General features: G+C 49.4%; 1 protein-coding gene across 1 annotated transcript in view; it reads left to right on the top strand.

The window, feature by feature from the left end:
- Positions 1-3,400: 3,400 nt before the first annotated feature.
- Positions 3,401-21,463, top strand: part of dgkza (diacylglycerol kinase, zeta a) — a 19,504-nt gene continuing 1,441 nt past the window's right edge. The window contains exons 1-16 of the mRNA XM_047042352.1: positions 3,401-3,587; positions 10,974-12,198; positions 12,943-13,051; positions 13,267-13,362; positions 14,178-14,255; positions 15,193-15,261; positions 16,211-16,276; positions 16,571-16,639; positions 16,775-16,846; positions 17,114-17,230; positions 17,580-17,651; positions 18,430-18,525; positions 19,368-19,450; positions 20,206-20,266; positions 20,397-20,510; positions 20,630-20,841. Coding sequence (XP_046898308.1) covers positions 11,045-12,198; positions 12,943-13,051; positions 13,267-13,362; positions 14,178-14,255; positions 15,193-15,261; positions 16,211-16,276; positions 16,571-16,639; positions 16,775-16,846; positions 17,114-17,230; positions 17,580-17,651; positions 18,430-18,525; positions 19,368-19,450; positions 20,206-20,266; positions 20,397-20,510; positions 20,630-20,841 — 2,468 coding nt within the window. The 5' untranslated portion in view covers positions 3,401-3,587; positions 10,974-11,044. The remainder of the gene's footprint in view (positions 3,588-10,973; positions 12,199-12,942; positions 13,052-13,266; positions 13,363-14,177; positions 14,256-15,192; positions 15,262-16,210; positions 16,277-16,570; positions 16,640-16,774; positions 16,847-17,113; positions 17,231-17,579; positions 17,652-18,429; positions 18,526-19,367; positions 19,451-20,205; positions 20,267-20,396; positions 20,511-20,629; positions 20,842-21,463) is intronic.

Genomic DNA, 21,463 nt, shown 5'->3' with positions numbered 1-21,463 from the left:
GTGAGTCAGTGTTGTTGGGTGTGTGTGTTGGTGTTGTCTGCGTCACTGTGTAGTGTGTCTGTGTGTGGTGCAAATGTGTCTGTGCCGATATCTGGATCTAGTGCATTTGTTTTTGTGTGTGTGTGTGTGTGTGTGTGTGTGTGTGGGGGGGGGGGTGTATATGTGTTTGTGTGGAGTTTGTCACTGTGTGTCCTATTCATTATGCTGTCAACAGATACAAGGCCCTGTAGTTAGTAGTAGATAAGATGCTTGAACTGGGCTCGATAACTGCTAGATCTCTTCCTCTCTCACAAACTCACACACTCACTCCCACACATCACTCCCGCACACACACACAAACACACACACACGCACACATGCACACGCAGGCACACACACACACACACACACACACCACAGATGACATGGAAACTGAGCAGTAGCAGCAGCTCCTTTTTAGGTCTGTTTGTGCTCTCCAGGCTGGAGGGGTTCCTGTGCTCCAGGGCTAGCAGGCAGCACTCAGCACTGCACACACTCACCAGCAAGAACAGGAACAGGCCGCGATCATGGGGACAATCAAATGAAAGGAATCAAATCATTCCATTTCAAACCCAAGTGGTTCAATCAAAATGTCCAGTCTTACTATCTTCTGTCAGACGCAAGTTCCATAAATGTAGTCCGATATGCATAATGTTCTTCATGTTTGTTTCGATATGTAGTCCTTCATGATGTTTCAGTAGATGTTCTGTGTGAGTAACCAGGCTGCACAGGCTGGTCCAGGGTGTAGGGGGAGCTGCTGTGTCCACACCCCCAGCAGGCAGCAGTGACACCACATGCTAACCAACCTGACTGACTGACGGCTGATGACATGGGTCACACTCAGGAGGACTGACATGTTTTTGCACAGTTCCGTCTCCCTCCCTCTCCTCACGCCCCCCTGGTCGCAGGGACAGGAATGGACAGCTGTCTCCAGGGTGGGGCTGCTATTGGGCCAAACTGACAATGCCCTTGTCTCAACAGATTATAACCACAGCCCCCACCCCCACCACCACCCGGACTGTGTCCTCTCTCCTCCTCTCTTCCTCCCCTCTACCCTCCTGTCCATTATCCTCTCTTCTTTTCTCTCCTCCCCATCCTCTCCCCTCTAACCTTTCTCTCCTTCCCTCCTACCTCCACTCTCCTCTCTCCTCCTCTCTCATCATCTCTTCGCCTCGCCTCGCCTCGCCCCTCTCCTCCCCTCCCCGCTCCCTCTCATCTCATCTCTTCCCCTCGCTAACATCTCTCCTTAATGCTGAGGGCCATGGCAGAGTGAGTCACTGCTTCTACAGCACATCTCCAGACAACATGCTCTATAAATACACCTTTCCCTGTAGACCTGTGCACAGTGAGACACTGCTCTTCCAACACAGCCAGCCCTAAACATCTGAACTCCCCCACTGAACAGCTCTGCTCCGACAGACCTTTATGCTGGCCTCACGCGTCACACTTCACCCTCACGCCGTGTTTTAGATTTATAAACAGTACGCAGATGACAGGGATTACGTTCATCTTAAAGTGGCTCCCCTGAAAAACGGCGGCTGATATAAAAGGTCGAGCTGATATGCTGACCTATTCCTCTGAGGGATTACTGCTGCCTACGTGTACAGGTGGCTCTCCATGTAACCCCCCCCCCCCCCCCCCCACACACACACACACACACACACACACACACACACACACACACACACACACACACACACACAGACACACACACAGGCTTTCACAGAGATGAGAGGCAGAAACACATATCCGTTTGGTCTGTGTCACTGGAAACCCAGCCAGTTCCTGTGGTACCTTCAGCCATCCTCTGGCTCTTCGAGCACGTCTCCCGCCTCTCAGGCCTGCCTGCTCATCACGTCTTCACACTTTCTGTCCTGCAAGTTCCTCTGATCTCATAACCTTCCTTCCTCCACCACACACACACGTACAGACCCACTGCCGCAGAGCCGCACCAGAAGAACTGGCTGGGTTTCCAGTAAACCAAACTGATATGTGTTTCTGCCTCTCATCTCTGTGAAGGCGTGTTTGTGTCTCCGTGCGTCTGTGTGTGTCTCTGTGTGTGTATGCGTTTGTGTGTCGCTCTGTGTGTGTGTGTCTGTGTGTGTGTGTGGGTTCGATGAAAAGCATGCGAAAGGAAGTTTTGAAACGTGACTCATCCAACCAAGCATCTGAGGAGTTGACTGTGCTAGTCGAGGGTGTGTGTGTGTGATGCGTTCGTGTTAGTGACGTCCATGAACTGTAGGTCGTGTGTGTGTGTGTCACACGTGTGTGCATGCAGCGTGAGGTTATGTGGCTTTTAGACTGACAGAGAGTTTGAGACTACAAGACTGTGTGGAAGGCTGTGCATGGTGGTCCACAGTGCTCCAACCAGCGGGGTGTTTGTCGCCGGGCTCTCCATCCCCTCTCTGTCCCCTCTGGGGCGGGTGGTGGGCCTCTCTGCATGCTTGCCTCTGTGCAGTCGTCTGTTTACGCAACGTGTCTGAGGGCGCGTGAACGCCCGTGTGTGTTCATGCTGTACGGGAGAGGAGCAGACACCCGTGCCCCAGGGGAGGTCGTCTCCACACAGCAGCAGACGTCTCAATGTCACAGTCACAGTGTGTGTGTGTGTGTGTGTCCGGTCCCAGCTGCTCAGAGCCCGGGAACCAACAGACACCTGGGGTGCATGTGATTCTGGGATAGGATCACCACAATGATGGAGCGTCCGCTCAAGGGGCAATCTTTGATATCAGAGATATCAAAAAACACCTCAAGTAGCCTCCAGCAACATCCAGTGACCTGCTGTGTGATCGTCTCCTAGGCAACATCATCGGGGGGGGGGGGGGGGGGGGGGATTTGCTCCTGGGCTTTAGAGAGATTAAACTGCAGAGTGACAGAAAGACGGGTTAATGGACTTAAAGCGTACACAGGCACGCACGCACATGAGCGCACACTCACAAACGCGTGCACACTCACATGCGCGAGATGTACACAGGTGCGCACACACAGGCGTACATGCACACACACTTCTTCCTGTGGTTTGGTATTCAAATTTCAACTGCTTACACTTTGTGTTTGTGTGTGTGGGTGGTTTGCATGTGTGTGTGTGTGCGAGTGGGTCTGTGTGCGTGCATGCAGGCATAACATTAACTGAGGTCATCAAGGAAGTCCACTCTGTTAACAAAGTTATTTTAGTGTAGCCTTTCACCCCTCCCCTCCCCTCTCCTCCCCTCCCCACCTCTCGTCCTCCCCCTTACCCTGTCTCTCTCCCCCCTCCCCCATGACACTCCGACTCTACCAGTCTGCCTGCCTGTATCGTAGTCTCCATGCACAGGAAACAAGCTTCTCTCTCTCCCTCCCTGTCGTTCTCTCTCGACTTGCTTTCCCGCCCGCCCGCCCTCCCTTCCTCTCTGTACCCTCCCTCCCTCTCCCTCTTGCCTCACTCTCTCTTTTCTCTCTTTAATTTCTCTCCCTCCGTCCTGTCGCTGGCTCACTGGCTCAGTCACTCGTGGACTAACGTTACGGGCAGGCTAGCGGCTGACAGAGGAGAGCAGCGAGGGGACACTGGATGGAGAGCTCTCTCACTCACTCAGGTTGTATTTGACTCAGAACTGCTTTAAGTTCCTCATGTTTCATGCGGTATCTAGTGATCTGACCTGGAGTTGTGTCGGATGCAGCACGGTTTCTGTAAGCGCCCTCACAGTGTGTGTACTGTGTGTGTGTTTGTGTGTCCATGTTTGACACTGTAGACCATAGACGCTGGTTATCTAGTTACTGTCTAGTAATGAGTGACTATTAGCACGTTTGTACTGTCAGAGAGTGTGTTTGGACTAGGAACATTGTTGATTCGATCACATGTGTGTACGCACACACACACACACACACACACACACACACACACACTGTACTGTAGTCTTTCTCTGCTGGAGAGAGTCATAAAAGACATACTATGAAATCTACACATTTTATAATCATGAAGACAGTTGAATTTCATATTAGGGGTGAGAGAGGGACCTGTGTCTCCAGGATCTTACCCCTGTAAAGAATGACATCAAGCTTGTCCTTGTTGAAGGAGCGGGCGTGTTTGCCTCAGTGAGACGTACAGTGCCCTCCAAAAGTATTGGAACAGTGAGGCGAATTCCTTTATTTTTGCTGTAGACTGAAAACATTTGGGCTTGACATCAAATAATGAACGTGAGACCAGAGATCAACGTTTCAGCTTTTATTTCCAGGTATTTACATCAGGATCTGATGCACAACTAAGAAAATATCACATTTTGTTTGAATCCACCCATTTGTCATGTGATCAAAAGTATTGGAACAGATATACTTAAAACATATTTAAGTGAATAAGACTTAATATTTAGTTGCAAATCCTTTGCTTTCAATAACTGCAGCAAGTCTGTGACCCATTGACGTCACCAAACCTTTGCATTCTTCCTTTTTGATGCTTTCCCAGGCTTTCACTGCAGCCTCTTTCAGTTGTTGTTTGTTTTGTGGGGTTCCTCCCTTCAGTCTCCTCTTAAGCAGGTAAAATGCATGCTCTATAGGGTTTAAGTCTGGAGATTGACTTGGCCAGTCTAATACCTTCCATTTCTTGCCCCTGATGAACTCCTTTGTTGTTTTGGCAGTGTGTTTTGGGTCGTTATCTTGCTGCATGATGAAGGCTCTGCCAATCAGTTTGGTTGCATCTTTCCTTAAATTGGCAGACAAAATGTTTCTGTAGACTTCCGAGTTCATTTTGCTGCTGCCATCATGTGTTACATCCTCAATGAAGATTAATGAGCCCGTCCCAGAAGAAGCCATGCAAGCCCAAGCCATGACATTACCTCCACCGTGTTTCACAGATGAGCTTGTGTGTTTGGGATCATGAGCAGTTCCTTTCTTTCTCCAAACTTTAGCCTTTCCATCACTTTGGTAAAAGTTAATCTTTGTCTCATCAGTCCATAAAACTTTGTCCCAGAATTTTTGAGGTTCATCTCTGTACTTTTTGGCAAATTCCAGCCTGGCCTTCCTATTCTTCTTGCTAATGAGTGGTTTGCATCTTCTGGTGTAGCCCTTGTACTTTTGTTCATGAAGTCTTCTGCGAACAGTAGATAGTGATACCTTCACTCCTGCCATCTGGAGGTTGTTGCTGATCTCACTAACAGTTGTTTTAGGGTCTTTCTTTACAGCTCTCACAATGTTTCTGTCATCAACTGCTGATGTTTTCCTTGGTCTACCTGTTCGACGTCTGTTACTTAGTACACCAGTAGTTTTCTTCTTCTTCAGGACATTCCAAATGGTTGTACTGGCTATGGCCAATGTTTCTGCAATGGCTCTGATTGATTTTCCATCTTCTCTAAGACTCACAATTGCTTGTTTTTCACCCAAAGACAGCGCTCTGGTTTTCATGTTGTTTTCACCTCTGAATACAGTCTGCATAGACAAAACCTATCTTACCCAATCTGAACCTGAGTGTAGACATTCAGTGGTATTTATTGATTGAATAATGTATGTAATAGGACACACCTGGGCAACAAAACACACCTGTCAGTCACATGTTCCAATACTTTTGCTCACATGACAAATGGGTGGGTTCGAACAAAAAGGTGATATTTTCTAATTTGTGCATCAGATCCTGATGTAAATACCTGGAAATAAAAGCTGAAACGTTGATCTCTGGTTTCACATTCATCGTTTGATGTCAAGCCCAAATGTTTTCAGTCTACAGCAAAAATAAAGGAATTGGCCTCACTGTTCCAATACTTTTGGAGGGCACTGTATATGAGTGATTGCCTAACATGTCTTGTTTTTTAAATGTAGCGATCTGAGGCTTAATCAACACTTAATCGTCCACCCTCTGACTGTGGGCCAGATATTCAGAAGGAGGACAAGATCCGCCAGAGAGAGAGGTGGAAGGGTGGGGGAGAGAGAGGGCGGGGGAGAAAGACAGAGACAATGAAAGAGAGAACGTGAGAGAGACAGAGAAAAGATCCTTTTGCATCAAAGACCTGGCCATTAAAGATTAGCAGGTTTGGAAACCGATGGAACTCACTGTATTTGACAGTATTATAAGTCCCTGTATATTTCTGAGCAGACTCTGTTGCCTCAGTATGCAGCGACCTGATTGGCCATAAACAGTGTGAAGTCAGAGGCCTCCTCTAGAAAGGAAGCTGAAGTCATAAATGAACACAGTAGCTCACTGTCTGCTCGCAGTTAAGTTTGGCTCCAAACCCAGAGGTAACAGGAACGGTCATGCTGTGGTAAAACTGTGCGTGCATATTTACGTTTGTGTGTGTGTGTCTGTGATGTGGTAAAACAGACGGAGACAGCGGCCTTCATGCAGCCTAACCCTTGCATGCAGGATCTGACCTGGGGTCAGCTGGGCTGGACCACCGCCCAGTGAGGGTGAGCATGAGAGGTCAAACTGGCTGATCCTGAATCAGCCCCAAAGGCCAGTCGGTGGGAAATAAACAACAGCTGAAGTTTCCCACCATTTGCAGCTTGTCACTTTACTAGCATAACTGCTAATTAGCTTTACTATCCTAATTGATAACTACGAGTAGCTTTACTAGCCTATTTTCTAAAATTGTTTTAGATTTACTACTGTGTTTTATTTTATACAGATTAGATTTAAAACCAGACTAGACTAGACCACACTGAATGTAGACCACACCCCACCTGACCAGACCACACCAGACCAGACCACACCACACCAGACCAGACCACACCTGACCACACCAGACCAGACCAGACCACACCTGACCAGACCCCACCTGACCAGACCACACCCCACCTGACCAGACCCCACCTGACCAGACCCCACCTGACCAGACCCCACCTGACCAGACCCCACCTGACCAGACCACACCCCACCTGACCAGACCACACCTGACCAGACCTCACCTGACCAGACCCCACCTGACCAGACCCCACCTGACCAGACCACACCTGACCAGACCCCACCTGACCAGACCACACCTGACTAGACCTAACTAGACCAGAGTAAGCAGCAGTTTGTTGTTACTCTCTATGACTGCTTCTCTGTTCACATGTAAATATTTACTGAGACCGATATGAATGGTGATATTTTCCAGTGGTGGTAGTCCCGCCTCTCCTCCACACACACACACACACACACACACACACACACATAGGATGAACAGCAGCATAATGTCTGCTGGAAGGCATCAATGCTCGGTTCTAAAAGTCAATAATGTACTAATAACCCAGAATAAAGCTCGCTACTCTACAACCCTATTATCCATCTCCTCTCTCTATCGTCACTTACTCTACTCCCTTACGCTCTCCTCTCCTCTCCCCTCTCATTTCTCTATCCTCACTTACTCTACTCCCTTACACTCTCTCTCCTCTCTATTCACTCCTATATTATTCTCTCTGCTCATTTTTTCTGTATTTTTCACTACTCTCCTCATCTTTTTGTCTGTACTTTCTATTCTCTCTCTGTCCATACCCTCTCTGTGACTGACTCTGATTCTGAATCTCCATTCCCACACACCATGATTTAAGTCAACCTTTGATGTCACACCTGTTTTATGTTTTTCTGCACTGCCCTTACCTTCCCTGCCAGACACACACACACACGCACACACGCACGCACACACGCACGCAATGTAATATGCTTGTGCCACACCATGGTGCTGCCTGCTGTCATACCAGTAAGGTCAGAACACGGTACAGCTGCTCCATGTCCATGTAACCAGACTACTGGACTAAACCAGGCTGAACTAAACTGCTCTTTAAAGACTGGCCGGACTATATTCAACTAAACTATCAATTCCACTCAACTAAATGGACTGAACTGATCTGGATAGGACTGTTGGTGTTGTGGTCCGGTTGGGACTGGTCTGGGACTCATGGTCTGGCCTGGTTGTTCAGGAAAGCCCCTCCAGTGAGATGGACGCTCCCTGCTGACAGAGTCATGACTCTATAGCAGTGTTTACCAGGGGGTCAATATCCATCACTGCATGATGAACACACACTCGCGCCCACTCACACTCCCTCTCGGCATATTAGCCGGATGTTGGCAGGGTGACTGTGGTCCAATCAGACCTCTCTCTTTCTCTTAGTTGGTGGTAGGTCTGGAGCCTGGCACATTGGAGCAGACAATAGGATTTGCAAAGAGAGAGCTATAAATAACTCACCCCTCTCACCCCCTTACCTACCCTGCCTCACCTGACACACACACACACACACACACACACACACATAAACACACTCATGTATTCATATTGAATGCTGGCATCAGTTTTTTCTTCTAAACATGAGGAACTTTTACATTTGTGTGTGTAATTGTACGTGTGTGTGTAATCCAGGAACGGTTTAAATAGTCTCATGTGTTCTCTATTTTATATGGAGATACTGTCGATAACTAATCAGAGTAGACTGATGCGATGGAAATATCCTCCTCTTTCTCTCCCCCTACCTTCTGATTCAAAACAGATGAACACACAGTATTGATATAGAGACCGTATTGATATTGATCATTCTTTAAAAGTAAAGCGGGATGAGAAGACAGATCCCAACATGACACGACATGACTAGGACGTACACACTCATTAGAGGATGTCTTTGTCTCTCTCTCCCTCATTGTCGCTCTCCCACTCACTCTCCCTTTCTCCTCATCCCTCCTCCCTCGCTTGTTCAACTCTCTCTTTAGGATCAGCACTGGATGCAGATTAATACAATGCACACGACTGCTGTTACATAACTCCACTCATCTCCTCTCTTTTTTCTCTCTCTCTTCCTCTCTACGTAAGACACACAACACACACACACAGGTATTGACAGATTGTGTGCATATGCATGTGTGTGCGTGTTGTGTCCATGTGTGCATTAAGGGGGTTCAGTGATTGGTTGGGCACATTGACTTTGTTTAGACTCAGAATTGATATTTTCCTCTTGTATTTGTATATTGCGTAGTTTTATTTATTTTTCCTATTTCTTCTATATGCCTGTTACAATATCTCATTTGGGATAAATAAGGTATCTACTACTACTACTACAATATGGACGGGTCTATGATGCCAGGCCAAAACAATGGCCTAATCATTTTCTGTTTACAGTAAAAAATGGTTGGGTTATTGTCTACAAGATGGTGTAAACATGCCCTTTGGAAAAACATTTTTTTTATCAATTAGTGCAGCAGAACTCTCCTACAAACACATGCACAGACAGACACACACGCACGCACACCACACAGACACACAACCACGCACAAACGCACCATCAGCCCGTCTTGTCTAAGTTGTTTATGCCACTTTTCTGTGCATGTATAATCCACTTAGAGAGCCTCTGCTCTCCTCCTCAACAGAATGATGAGGAGACCCATCAAAGGAACAGCAGACAGGCTCCAGCATTCCATTCACATTGAAATGAAGTGGTGCCAGCTATTACGTAGTGTGTTTGTTTGTTTGTGTACGAACGTGTGTTTTTGTGTACTTGTGTGTCTGCAGTATGTGCTCACCTATTCAATATGTTCTGTATCTTCTCTGCTCAAAAGTGTGCTTTTCTCTCCAAGTGTAGGTAAGTGAGTTTGAATGAAAACCTTGGTGAGACAAAGTGAGAGACGGAATCTCCATGCTCCACAAGTCTGTAGGCGTATATGTGGCACTGGTCTGTACTAGTCTGTTCTGGTCTGTACTGGTCTGTACTGGTCTGTCCTGGTCTGTACTGGTCTGTACTGGTCTGTCCTGGTCTGTACTGGTCTGTCCTGGTCTGCACTGGTCTGTACTAGTCTGTCCTGGTCTGTCCTGGTCTGTACTGGTCTGTACTGGTCTGTCCTGGTCTGCACTGGTCTGTACTGGTCTGTACTGGTCTGTACTGGTCTGTCCTGGTCTGTACTGGTCTGCACTGGTCTGTACTGGTCTGTACTGGTCTTCCCTGGTCTGTACTGGTCTTCCCTGGTCTGTACTGGTCTGTACTGGTCTGTACTGGTCTGTACTGGTCTGTGGTTGTTGGTGTACTGCTGTTGTGAGCAAAGGGACTAACTGAAGCGGACATGACGTCACCTGATCCTGCTGTATCATTTAGTTCTGCCTCATACAGGATCTGATAATGTGTGTGTGTGTTTGCTTGTTTGCATGTGTGTGTGTGTGTGTGCGCCCTGTGTCTCTTAAGGGCTGTGTCTAAATATAGCCTCCTGCGATGTTGTAGTTTTGACGTCAACACTGCTATCATTAACCAGGTTATCTCAACCCAGCTTCACTTTCTCCAGACAGACTCCTCTCACGTTACATCTGGTGGGAATCAAACCTTGACCAACCGTCTGGCAGGAAACAAGGTCATCACAATAGTCAGCATGGCTTAGTATGGGAGTCAGGTGGCTAAGCGGTTAGGTAATCGGGCTAGTAATCTGAAGGTCGCCAGTTCGATTCCCGGCCATGCCAAATGACGTTGTGTCCTTGGGCAAGGCACTTCACCCTACTTGCCTCGGGGGAATGTCCCTGTACTTACTGTAAGTCGCTCTGGATAAGAGCGTCTGCCAAATGACTAAATGTAAATGTAGTATCTGTTCTCAGAGAGACTGTTGGTTGGCTCTGTCAGACTTATACTGAGGAAGGCCACGGAATCATCTAGTGGTCCATGGAGTCCGGCTTAGACACAATAATTGAGGCGGTTTAAAGTAATTTTTCAATGGAATTGTGCTTTTCTGTGGAATTGTACCTTTCTGGCCTTATTCATTAGTTCACATCCTCTCTGGCAGTATTCATGAGTTCACATCCTCTCCGGCAGTATTCATGAGTTCACATTCTCTCTGGCAGTATTCATGAGTTCACATCCTCTCTGGCAGTATTCATGAGTTCACATCCTCTCTGGCAGTATTCATGAGTTCACATCCTCTCTGGCAGTATTCATGAGTTCACATCCTCTCTGGCAGTGTGAAGTCCACTCAGGCTAACAGATTCCGTGCTGCATCTCGACAGACCACAGTGTGTTGCCTGGTGTTGCTGACGGCCTCCTGTATGTCCCCACAGCCTCAGCTCAGTGACGGGGCACCGGGGGCTCCGCCGGCCCCTCCACCCTCCACACAGCCCTCCTGGGCGTCATGGACACATTTTTCCGCCGGCATTTTCGCCTGAAAGGGGCAGAGCGATGCCTGCACCACCGGGCGGGAGTGGCAGTCCCCAGCAGCAAGGCTCGTCGGCGCTCCAGCGTCGGCCTGCCCTCTACTGGCCTGGTGGAGAGACGCAGGTCCAGCGTGGGACTCGCACCACACGCTCTGCCCCAGAGAAAGACCTCCAACGTGGGCCTACCGCCCTCTAGCCTTGCCCAGAGGAGGAGGTCCAGCGCCGGCCCCGCCTCCTCAGCCCTGGCCTATCGGCGGAGGCCCAGCGTGAGGATGCAGGACAGCGGGGGGGAGGATGTCAAGGGGGAGAGGCTTATGCTGAAGACCAGGCACCAGGCTCGCCGGCGCTCCAGCACCACCATCTCCTGCGTCCACCCCCGCTTCTCTGTGCGGAGACGGCGGGCCGCAAGGCAGAGGACCATCGACCCCCACCTGCTGGGCCCCTCCATGCTGCTGGCCAGCCTGGTGCAGATGAGCCCCGAGGGGGAGTCGGAGGAGGGAGGGACGGAGACCTCCTACTCTTCCTGCTCTGAGTCTGAGGAGGACGGCGTTTGCGGCGGTGGGGGCGTGGCTACGGACAGGGAGGGTGGGGGCGTGGCTACGGACAGGGAGGGTGGGGGCGTGGCTAAGGACAGGGAGGGTGGGGGCGTGGCTAAGGACAGGGAGGGTGGGGGCGTGGCTAAGGACAGGGCGGCCGGCAGTGGGAGTGAGAAGAAACAGCCTGAGGGGCAGGGATCTTTGTGGTCAGAGTGGGAGGAGCCTAGTGGCCCGGCAGATGTTCATATGTCCAGCATCCAGCCCCGCCCCCTGATCCGTGCCCCGCGCTGCCTGCGACGTAACTCCTCCCACCTGCTGCCGGCGGAGGCCGTGTATCGGAGCCGCGCGGCGTGCGGCGTGTATGGGCGCTACCGCAGGGCCAGCCAGGTGTACAGGCTCTCCCCCGGCCCCAAGACCGGCCCCTGGCCCAGCCCCGGCCTCCAGGGCAGGAGACGACCCTCCCTCACCTCCCCTTCCTTGTCCTCCCCCAACCTGTACCACTGCCCCCCCTGCTGGAGGGAGGCGGGACGCCGGGACTCCCTGCTGCAGGGAATCCACTATGACCCCAGGCTAGACACCTGGACCACCTTCATCTCGTATGTAGTCTCTGATTGGATAGGACACTTTGCGGTGTGTGCGTGTATGTCCGTGAGTGTTTGTGTGTGTCTGTATGTGTGTTGGTGTGAGCGAGCGAGAGAGAGAGAGAGAGACAGAGAGAGAGAGAGAGCGAGAGAGAGAGAGCGAGAGAGAGTATATTTTCTTATCCTGTTTACTTCATGAGATGAGAAAGGACTGGGAGGTGAGAGGGTAGGAGAATGTGCGGATGTGTGTGTTACAGTGGGATGGTTTCTAGGGAGGAAGGGAGGTCTGTAGTATGTGTAAAGTTTCACGCAAACCTGTCAAATCTTGTCCTCCTCACTGCGGGGCTCTGCAGGCAGCCCTCTGGATGTGTAACAAGGACCGCCATGCTAGGTCACCACTGTTACACTGTTCTAGAACAGGCTCTAGGTCACCACTGTTACACTGTTCTAGAACAGGCTCTGGGGAAAACACACAGGGTTTCTAATCGATGTGAAGGTATTGCAGTACTACATGTCATAGTGACAAAGTGACTTATCTAGTTGAGAAAAAGATACGGTTCTGGTCCATCATACTTTGGATGAGTTTGGGTTGAGTCGTGTTGAGTCATGCACTATGTACTGTATGTCTGGGGTCTATGATGTGTTGGTAGCGGGTCATATCCTTGTTCCTGGTCCTGTACTCACTCTGGATCTGTGTTGGTACCAGACATGTACCTGGTGCCCGGATCATTCACATCTGTGTTTCATCTGTCATTCCAGGAAGGCCATCGCCAAGTCTGGCCTGCAGCACCTGTCAGCCACGCCCAGCGCCTCCACACTGGCCCGGCTTGACCCCGACCGGGAGATCAGCAGCTGTGTGGACTGGACCGTGAGTAGAACTTATACAACCTGTCCAGCCAAGCCCAGCTTAGTCCCCTCCAGCCCTGTCTAACCCCGTCAAAGCCTGGCTCTCCTCCAAACTGTGGATTAGTCACTTCTCACTTCTTCTGTCATCTGCCCCAACCCTGCCCCCTGTCTACATCCTCTCCTCCTCTCTTCTGCTCCCACCTCCAACCCCCGTCAACATGAATCCCCCTTCCCCAGGAAAGTGCCCTGTATGGGGAGCACATCTGGTTTGAAACCAGCGGCTCCGGAGACTTCTGCTACGTAGGAGAACAGCACTGCGTCGCCAAAACACTGGTGAGTGTTTGCGGGTATGTGTGTGCGTGTGTTTGTGTATACATGCGCGTATGTGTGTGTTTGAGCCATCCCTGACATTATACAGCAACAGATGCCGTCTGCATGGACCCGGGCCAGGGGGGGGGGGGGGGAGAAGGGAGCGATGGAAGGGGAAGAGAGGGAAGGGGGAGGGATGAGAGGAAGGGGGAGGGAGGGAGGGCTGAAGGATTCATCAGCAGGGATGATGTATAATCCCTGAGACAAGAGGGGAGTATTATCTCCCTATGAGCTGCAGGTGACAGCAGCTTTCCTTAGTCCTGATCCTCTTACTGATCCAGTCCAGCTTTCCCCTCATCATCTAAAAAGTCCTGATCCTGGAATTGATCCACTACTTATACTCTAAATAGTCCTGATCTTTATCAAACATCCAGAGTCCAGAGTTTCCCCATGCCCAAATCTACAGAGACTGCTTTTAAAGAGTGTATGCACTGTATGATGACATGAAGCTAAGATCAAACAGCAGCATGGATACTACCAATAGTATTGAAACCAAACCTTAAACCTCTTTTCTTCTAGATCTGATCATATACACGTAAACAGCATTGTTTCAGTATGTACAGCCCTGGTCATTATATTAGTCTGGGGGCGGGGGGAGATATGGCTTGCTCTCTGTTTCTCTCTGTTCTTCTCTAGTTGAGTGGCTCATGTTCCACCACAGCCTGCAGTCTAGCTCCATCTGGTGTCCAGATGTATGCAGCACACAACTTTACAAGAAGGAATGTTGATATAACATGTCTCTCTCTCTCTTTCTTCTCTTTCTGTTCTCTTTCTTTCAGCAAAAGTCTGTCGCAAGGAAGAAATGTGTGGCCTGTAAGATAGTGGTGCACACCCTCTGTATCCAGCAGCTGGAGAAGGTAGGAGTTCATTCACACACACACACACACACACCACGTACACACACACACTGATGTGAAAAATATTCTACGTCTTCAACTAATTTTCTAAGTTCAAAAACAGCACTGGAACGTTTAATGCAAAGTGTTTATTAAAATCCAAGGCGACAGAGTGATTCCAACAAACGTGAGCAAAATCCTGGGATCAGACTAAAATATTTCTCTTGATATTCCTCTTATATATCTAAACCTTATTATCTTGTGTAATTTTGCTATTGGTACATTATGTGTTTGTCACAGATACATGATGCATTTCTCACACTAATGGTCTCTCACCCTAGGGGCTTCAGATTACAGATACATAGAAAACTCTCCTATTTGTTTTTTGCTCTGGCCTTGAAGGCCAGCTGAACTAGGTTTCTGGGTATAGGGCCTTAAATATGCCTCATGATAGCTGGGCCTTGTAGTTTTCTATGGACGAAGCATATACACAGTCTTCTCTCGCACTCAGCCCCCAATGATCCAGGTTTGCACTTTGGGCTTAATATCTTCTACATGTTAGTGGCAATACTAATCAGTCAACAGCTTTGCATCTGGTTTTCAGTATAATAGCACATAAAAGTAAAAAAGGTGATTAAGAGGTTCATTTTCAATTATATAACTCCATAATCATTACCCATCCTCATAATTTCAACGATGTTTTTTCCACAACAACACACACAAACACACACAACCCCCCCCCCCCCCACACACACACACACACACACATACAACCCCCCCACACACGCACACACACATGCACACCCACTAAATATCTTTCTTCAGCATACGGACACAGTCACAACACAACAGTGAAGCCCTCAGATACACCTGGATACATTTGATGGAGACTTCATAATGTTGACATCCCATCAAAACCATCATACAGTAGTCATGCCAACCTCCCCCTCCCCTCCAGCTGTCCAACCAGGAGACACCAAACCCCTCCAATGATGACAGCAACCCAGTTAAAGACACCGACTTTAGAGTGAGACCCACCCTCCCTCCCTCCCTCATTTCTCTCTCCCTTTCAGTCTCCCTTCATCTCTACCCCCCTTCCCCCCTCCCCCTCTCTCAGTTTGCTTTCCAGAGCCTCTTCAGCTCTTGTCCACCCATCTCCCTTTCCCTTGGGCCCCACCTTCACTGCATCCAGATTGGAATTCTCTCTTTAAATGATCAAAATGGCACTCTTCACAAGACTGCTTTGATTGGCTGTCCCCCACAGGGTTTACATTGGTTTACTGTAAGTCTGGGCGGGGCTTCCTTATAGTTGCCAAGGAATGCATAAAGAAGGAAGTGTTAGGGACCCCCCACATGGCTCCCAGTGGGCATGGTTAGGAGAAGAATTTCTGTTGGATATATGGCACTTCCTGCTTTACACATACCTCTGACAACTTCCTCCTCTGGTCAACCGACATTACAGAGGATTCTGGGAAAGATTAGAATCTGCAATCGCTAATCTATCATTTTATTTTAACTGTTGACAAGATGGATGCTCTGTACCCGCTGGCTACTTTATGGTTAGGTAACTGTTTGTTAGTGGTCAAGATTAGCTGTTATTTGATCAATGGTTTGTTAGTGTGGTGGAGGTTTGGTGATGGGTTGTCAGAATGCCTTCCAGAATTGACCTGGCTTCTTATGGTTACCATGGCACTTTACGGCTCTCTCCAGGTCAGTGTGCTCTCTGACCCTGACCCACTAACCCCTGACTCTTGGCTCCATTGGGCCAAAGGGGTCATCTCTCTCTCTCTCTCTCTCTCTCTCTCTCTCTCTCTCTCTCTCTCTCTCTCTGGGTTTGGATTGACTTTTGGGACGCAACCTAACATGATAACCAGACATGAGTGAATGAATGCACCGATGAGTAAATGACTTGAATGAATGATTGGAGGTGATATGATGAGTGATCAGAGGTAAGGATGCTCTCTTTTGTCCTGCAGATCAACTTCAGGTGCAAGCCCTCCTTTCGGGAGTCAGGCTCCAGGAACCTGAGGGAGGTGAGTAAGGTACTGATCTCTCTCTTCTTCTCGACCTCATCTGTCCTGCTCATCCTTCCCCTTGTGTTCCTCTCTTCTCTTCCTGCTCATATTGTTCTTGCGCTACAGTACCCACTGTAGTCCTTCTCCCCTTCCTCTTGCCCCTTCTCCTCTCCCTCCTCCTCTTCTTTGCTTCCTCCTTCTTCTCTCCCTCGTCCTCCTCCAAGTTCTCTTCCCTCTCATCCTCCACTCCAAACAGTGGCAAGCGGGCGTCCTAGTAGATACATGTACTGGATGTATGTTGTGGTGTGTTCTGTTGTTCAGCCCAGCATCGTGAGGCACCACTGGGTCCACCGGCGGCGTCAGGACGGCAAGTGTCGTCAGTGTGGCAAGGTGAGCTGCTGCACGGCCGTCCTACACTCAGGTCACACTCCCTCACTACACTCCCTCACAACACTCCCGCACAACACTCCCTCACACGCCTCTCACACGCCTCTCATACTTGTGTGTGTGTGTGTCTGCTCTCAGGGCTTCCAGCAGAAGTTTGCCTTTCACAGTAAAGAAATTGTGGCCATCAGCTGTTCCTGGTGCAAACAGGCAGTAAGTGTTCTGACTGTCTTGGTACATTATGTGTAACTGTGAGCAGGTGATAAGCGCTTGTGAAGTGGTGACTCAGTAGTTCCTTGTGAATAATGGAGGTTAGTGGTCTGTTTGGTGTTTTGTGTGTGTGTGTTTGTGTACGTGTATGTGTGTGTGCGGTGAGAGGGGCTTAAAGATAAATGACAAGCCATGAAGCTGTCAGAACTCTGAACATCTCTTTCCTCCCTGTGTGTGTGTTTGTGTGTGTGTGTTTGTGTGTGTGTCCAGTATCACAACAAGGTGTCATGCTTCATGCTGCAACAGATTGAGGAGGCATGTTCTCTGGGCGCCCATGCTGCCGTCATAGTCCCGCCCACCTGGATCATCCACGTTCGCAGGCCACAGGTAGGCTGTCACACTTGTCAATAAACCATATGTACTATTGGATTGGACCCATATCTTTAGTCCTCGCTGCAGCCCTGCTCCAGCGGCAGTCTTACCAGCAGAGGGCAGCGTACCTCCACACAATAAGTGCTGTCACTGACCAGAGCGCCGCTAACGTTGCTGTCACCGATGTATCCATCTCTCATGTTGCATAAAAACATACGTATATGTACAGATATGTTGATCTGTGGTTGAGAGGAAGATTTCTTCCCTTTGATGTTTCCCCCACCCTTTCTCTCTCGCTTTATCTCTCTGTCTGTCTGTCTGTCTGTCTATCTCTCTCTCTCTATCTCTCTCTCTCTCTCTCCAGACATCCCTGAAGTCCAGTAAAAAGAAAAAACGAACGTCGTTCAAGCGCAAGTCTAGCAAGAAGGGTGCAGAGGTACGGCCGTTGACCATACATGTGTGGGCCTGGTGGGTCGGCCTGGTGGGTCGGCCTGGTGGGTCGGCCTGGTGGGTCGGCCTGGTGGGTCGGCCTGGTTGGCTTCCATCAGAGATGAGGGCCAACCAGGCCGAACGTTAGCATGCTTTGTCTGATGGCCAAAAGTAAGGCCCTGCCCCCTGTTCTTATTCTGAACGTTGGTGAGTGCTGCCAGACATATTTGGATGTTGTGTTTGAAGTGTACGTGTTGGGGGTGTAGAACCACAGTAAGAGCTTCATTCTGGGACAGCGCGTCCAACTCCTCCACTGTGACCTTATATGGGGTTTCCTGTTTGTGAAAGCTGTACATGGAATCCTGCTGGTGCATGTGTGTTCTAGACTAAAACATGTGACCGGCACGCTGTCGTCCACGTTATTGATTTATTGATTGATCAGGGGGTCAGAGCTGTACTGGACCTGAGCGTCTACTGTGTTCAGACTGGGGGGCGGAAACTCAATCACATCAGTAGACACTATAGGCTGATTGATGAGGACATTCTTCCTGCTCTTGGCCAATCAGAGGTTGGCTGGGCCAGACTGCGGGATAGAGCGATTGGTTCATAATGGTTCTACAGGAGACATAGTGGAGCCTGCTTCTACCCTTACTGGGTTAGCCTGACGTCCTTATCCTGTACAAGTACATACTGGAACTATACACAGGGGAGATCCCAGAGATATCTGTCCTCATGACTGCTGTAAAACTCTCCCCTCCCCTACCCTCCCCTCCTCTCCCCTCCAGGAGGCTAGATGGAAGCCATTCATTGTCAGGCCCATTCCCTCCCAGCTCATGAAGCCTCTGCTGGTGTTTGTCAACCCCAAGAGTGGAGGGAATCAGGTGAGACACACACACACACACACTGCTGTCTTGTCTATGTCAGTGCAGACCTACTCAGGCGAGTCCAACATCCTGACTGTTCTTTCTCTGATTGGTTGGGTGGAGGTCTCCTGGGACACACAACATCCACCATCCCCTCCCCAACACCTCATCCCCTAATACTTCAACCCCTCTCCCCTCACTTGCCCCCTCTCTCCGCCAACACATCAACCCCCCCCCCCCCCCACAGATCATTCATGCAAGCATGATAGCCATTAGCCAATTTTCTGTCACATTCAGTCACACGTAAATTATTTTGAACAGCCTGCGTTTGCCTCTTCCTCTTCTCACGCTCTCTTTGTCTCTGTTTCTCTCTCATCCACTCTCTGTCTCTCTCTGTCATCCTCTCTTTCTCTGTCTCTCTCTCTCTCTCTCTCTCTCTCTCTCTCTCTCTCTCTCTCTCATCCTCTCTCTGTCTCTCTCTCTCATCTTCTCTCTGTCTCTCTCTCTCATCCTCTCTCTGTCTCTGTCTGTCTCTCTCTCTCATCCTCTCTCTGTCTCTCTGTCTCTCTGTCTCATCCTCTCTGCTCCTCTTCTCTCCTCTCCTCCTCTCTCTGTCTCTCTGTCTCATCCTCTCTCTGTCTCTCTGTCTCTCTCTCTCCTCCTCTCTCTGTCTCTCTGTCTCTCTGTCTCATCCTCTCTGCTCCTCTTCTCTCCTCTCCTCCTCTCTCTGTCTCTCTCTCTCATCCTCTCTCTGTCTCTCTGTCTCTCTCTCTCCTCCTCTCTCTGTCTCTCTGTCTCTCTCTCTCTCATCCTCTCTGCTCCTCTTCTCTCCTCTCCACCTATTGTCTCTCCTCTTCCAGGGGGCTAAGATTATCCAGTCCTTCATGTGGTACTTGAATCCTCGTCAGGTGTTTGATCTCAGCCAGGGCGGACCTAAGGATGGGTATGTCTGCTGTCTGTGTTTGTGTGTGTATATTTGTGCTGTGTGTATGGCATGTGTGCAGGGGGTTATGTGTGTGTGTCTTGCGTGTCGAGGATAAAGCATTTATATTGTGGTTTTGGTGAGACCCTTTGTAGGATGCACTTCATCATTCAGCCCAAACACAATCTACAAAGATAAAACAGTGTTTTTTTCGCAGCCACCTAAATTTGCACTTTCTGTTTTCGGAGAAAGAAAAACTTTTCAAAGACTTCAGCTGTGTTTTTAATTTCACTTCAGTATGCAGCTTCCTGAAAACACCAGGTGCAAACTTTCTCTCCATCTCACATGGTCTGGCAATACACACACACACACACACACTCTCTCACACCCACTCTCAGACACACGGCTCCCTCAGTGTGTCAGCCTAATGAGGCTGGTCTGGTCTGAGAAGAGATCACTTTCTCTGTTCTACCTCTGTGTGTCCTGGCAAACAGTAGCACTGTGCAGCTAAACAAATACACACACACATACACACACACACACATACACATACACACACACACACATACACTGTTGATGAGCTGGATTTGAGCTGTTTGTGTAGAGAACCTCATTATTACCAGAGACTGTGGATCTGCAATCTGAATGATATTAGCTGTAATTGAGGATGGTGTGTCTGTATACTGTACACAACCAGTAGGTGATCATACTGTGTGTGTGTGTGTGTCAGTAGGTACAGTAAAAATATTTATGATAACAATCGTGTGTGTCTATAGGTTAGAGCTGTACCGTAAGGTCCACAACCTGAGGATCCTGGCGTGTGGGGGAGATGGCACGGTAAGCACACACACACACACACACACACATACACACACACACACACACACACACAAACACATGCTCACAAATACAAAGTCACTTTCTTAATAAAGGATGTATATCTGTGTGTGTGTGTGTGTGTGTTTAGGTGGGCTGGATCCTGTCTACTCTGGACCAGCTGCAGCTGAACCCCCAGCCTGCTGTGGCCGTGCTGCCTCTGGGCACTGGGAACGACCTGGCCCGGACCCTCAACTGGGGAGGGGTGAGCGCGCACACACACACACACTGTACACACCGTGCGTGTATACTGCATACACACAGCACTCCAAAACACACCCCCACCCCCACACACCCACGGCCTGACGTCCCGTGTCCCTGCAGGGCTACACAGACGAGCCTGTGTCCAAGATCCTGTCCCACGTGGAAGACGGGAACATGGTGCAGCTGGATCGCTGGAACCTGCAGGTGCAGCCCAATCTGGAGGCTGCTGCTGAGGAGAGAGATGAGCAGCAGACAGACAAGGTAGCACTGCTCTCCTCCTCCTCCTCCTCCTCCATTGTCTCCTCCTCCGTCGTCTCCTCTCCGCATCCATCGTCTCCTCTCCTCATCCATCGTCTCCTCTCCTCATCCATCGTCTCCTCTCCGCATCCATCGTCTCCTCCTCTCCTCTCCTCCTTTATCCTTTCCTTTCCTCCTCTATAATCTCCTCCATCCTCTCTCCCTTCTTTTCACTAAAACTGAATGTGCCCTGAAATATTTTATGATATTCTGTTTGTGCCCTTGGCGTGTATTTGGACCCTTGTGTGTGTGTGTGTGTGTGAGGACATGCCAGTATTTCTAATGATAGTATAAATCAGCAGAGCTGTAATGAAGTTTTCAGGGAGCTGCACAGTATTATCTCCCCTCCAGTGTCACTAGTCGGTAAACAAGTTCACACCAAACATCCGCCTGACTTCTAAACTGTTCCTGAAGGTTTTCTGGAGCAGCCTCACTCGGGACATCAAAGTTTGGTTCTGGTTAGAGATACAAAGTGGACCACGGTTAGAGACAGAGAGAGAGAAAGAGAGAGAGAGACAGTGAGAGAGAGAGAGAGAGAGAGAGAGAGAGAGAGAGAGAGAGAGAGAGAGAGAGAGAGAGAGAGAGAGAGATGTGGAGCATATAAAGCAGTCGTGACAGGCCCAGACACATACCTGACTTCCTGTCTGGCTTCCTGTC

This window comes from Hypomesus transpacificus, chromosome 19 (genome assembly GCF_021917145.1).
Source record: "Hypomesus transpacificus isolate Combined female chromosome 19, fHypTra1, whole genome shotgun sequence".
In the NCBI taxonomy this organism is placed as follows: Eukaryota; Metazoa; Chordata; class Actinopteri; order Osmeriformes; family Osmeridae; genus Hypomesus; species Hypomesus transpacificus.
The sequence above is the reverse complement of the archived record's forward strand: the minus strand, read 5'-3'. Positions and strand labels throughout refer to the sequence as shown.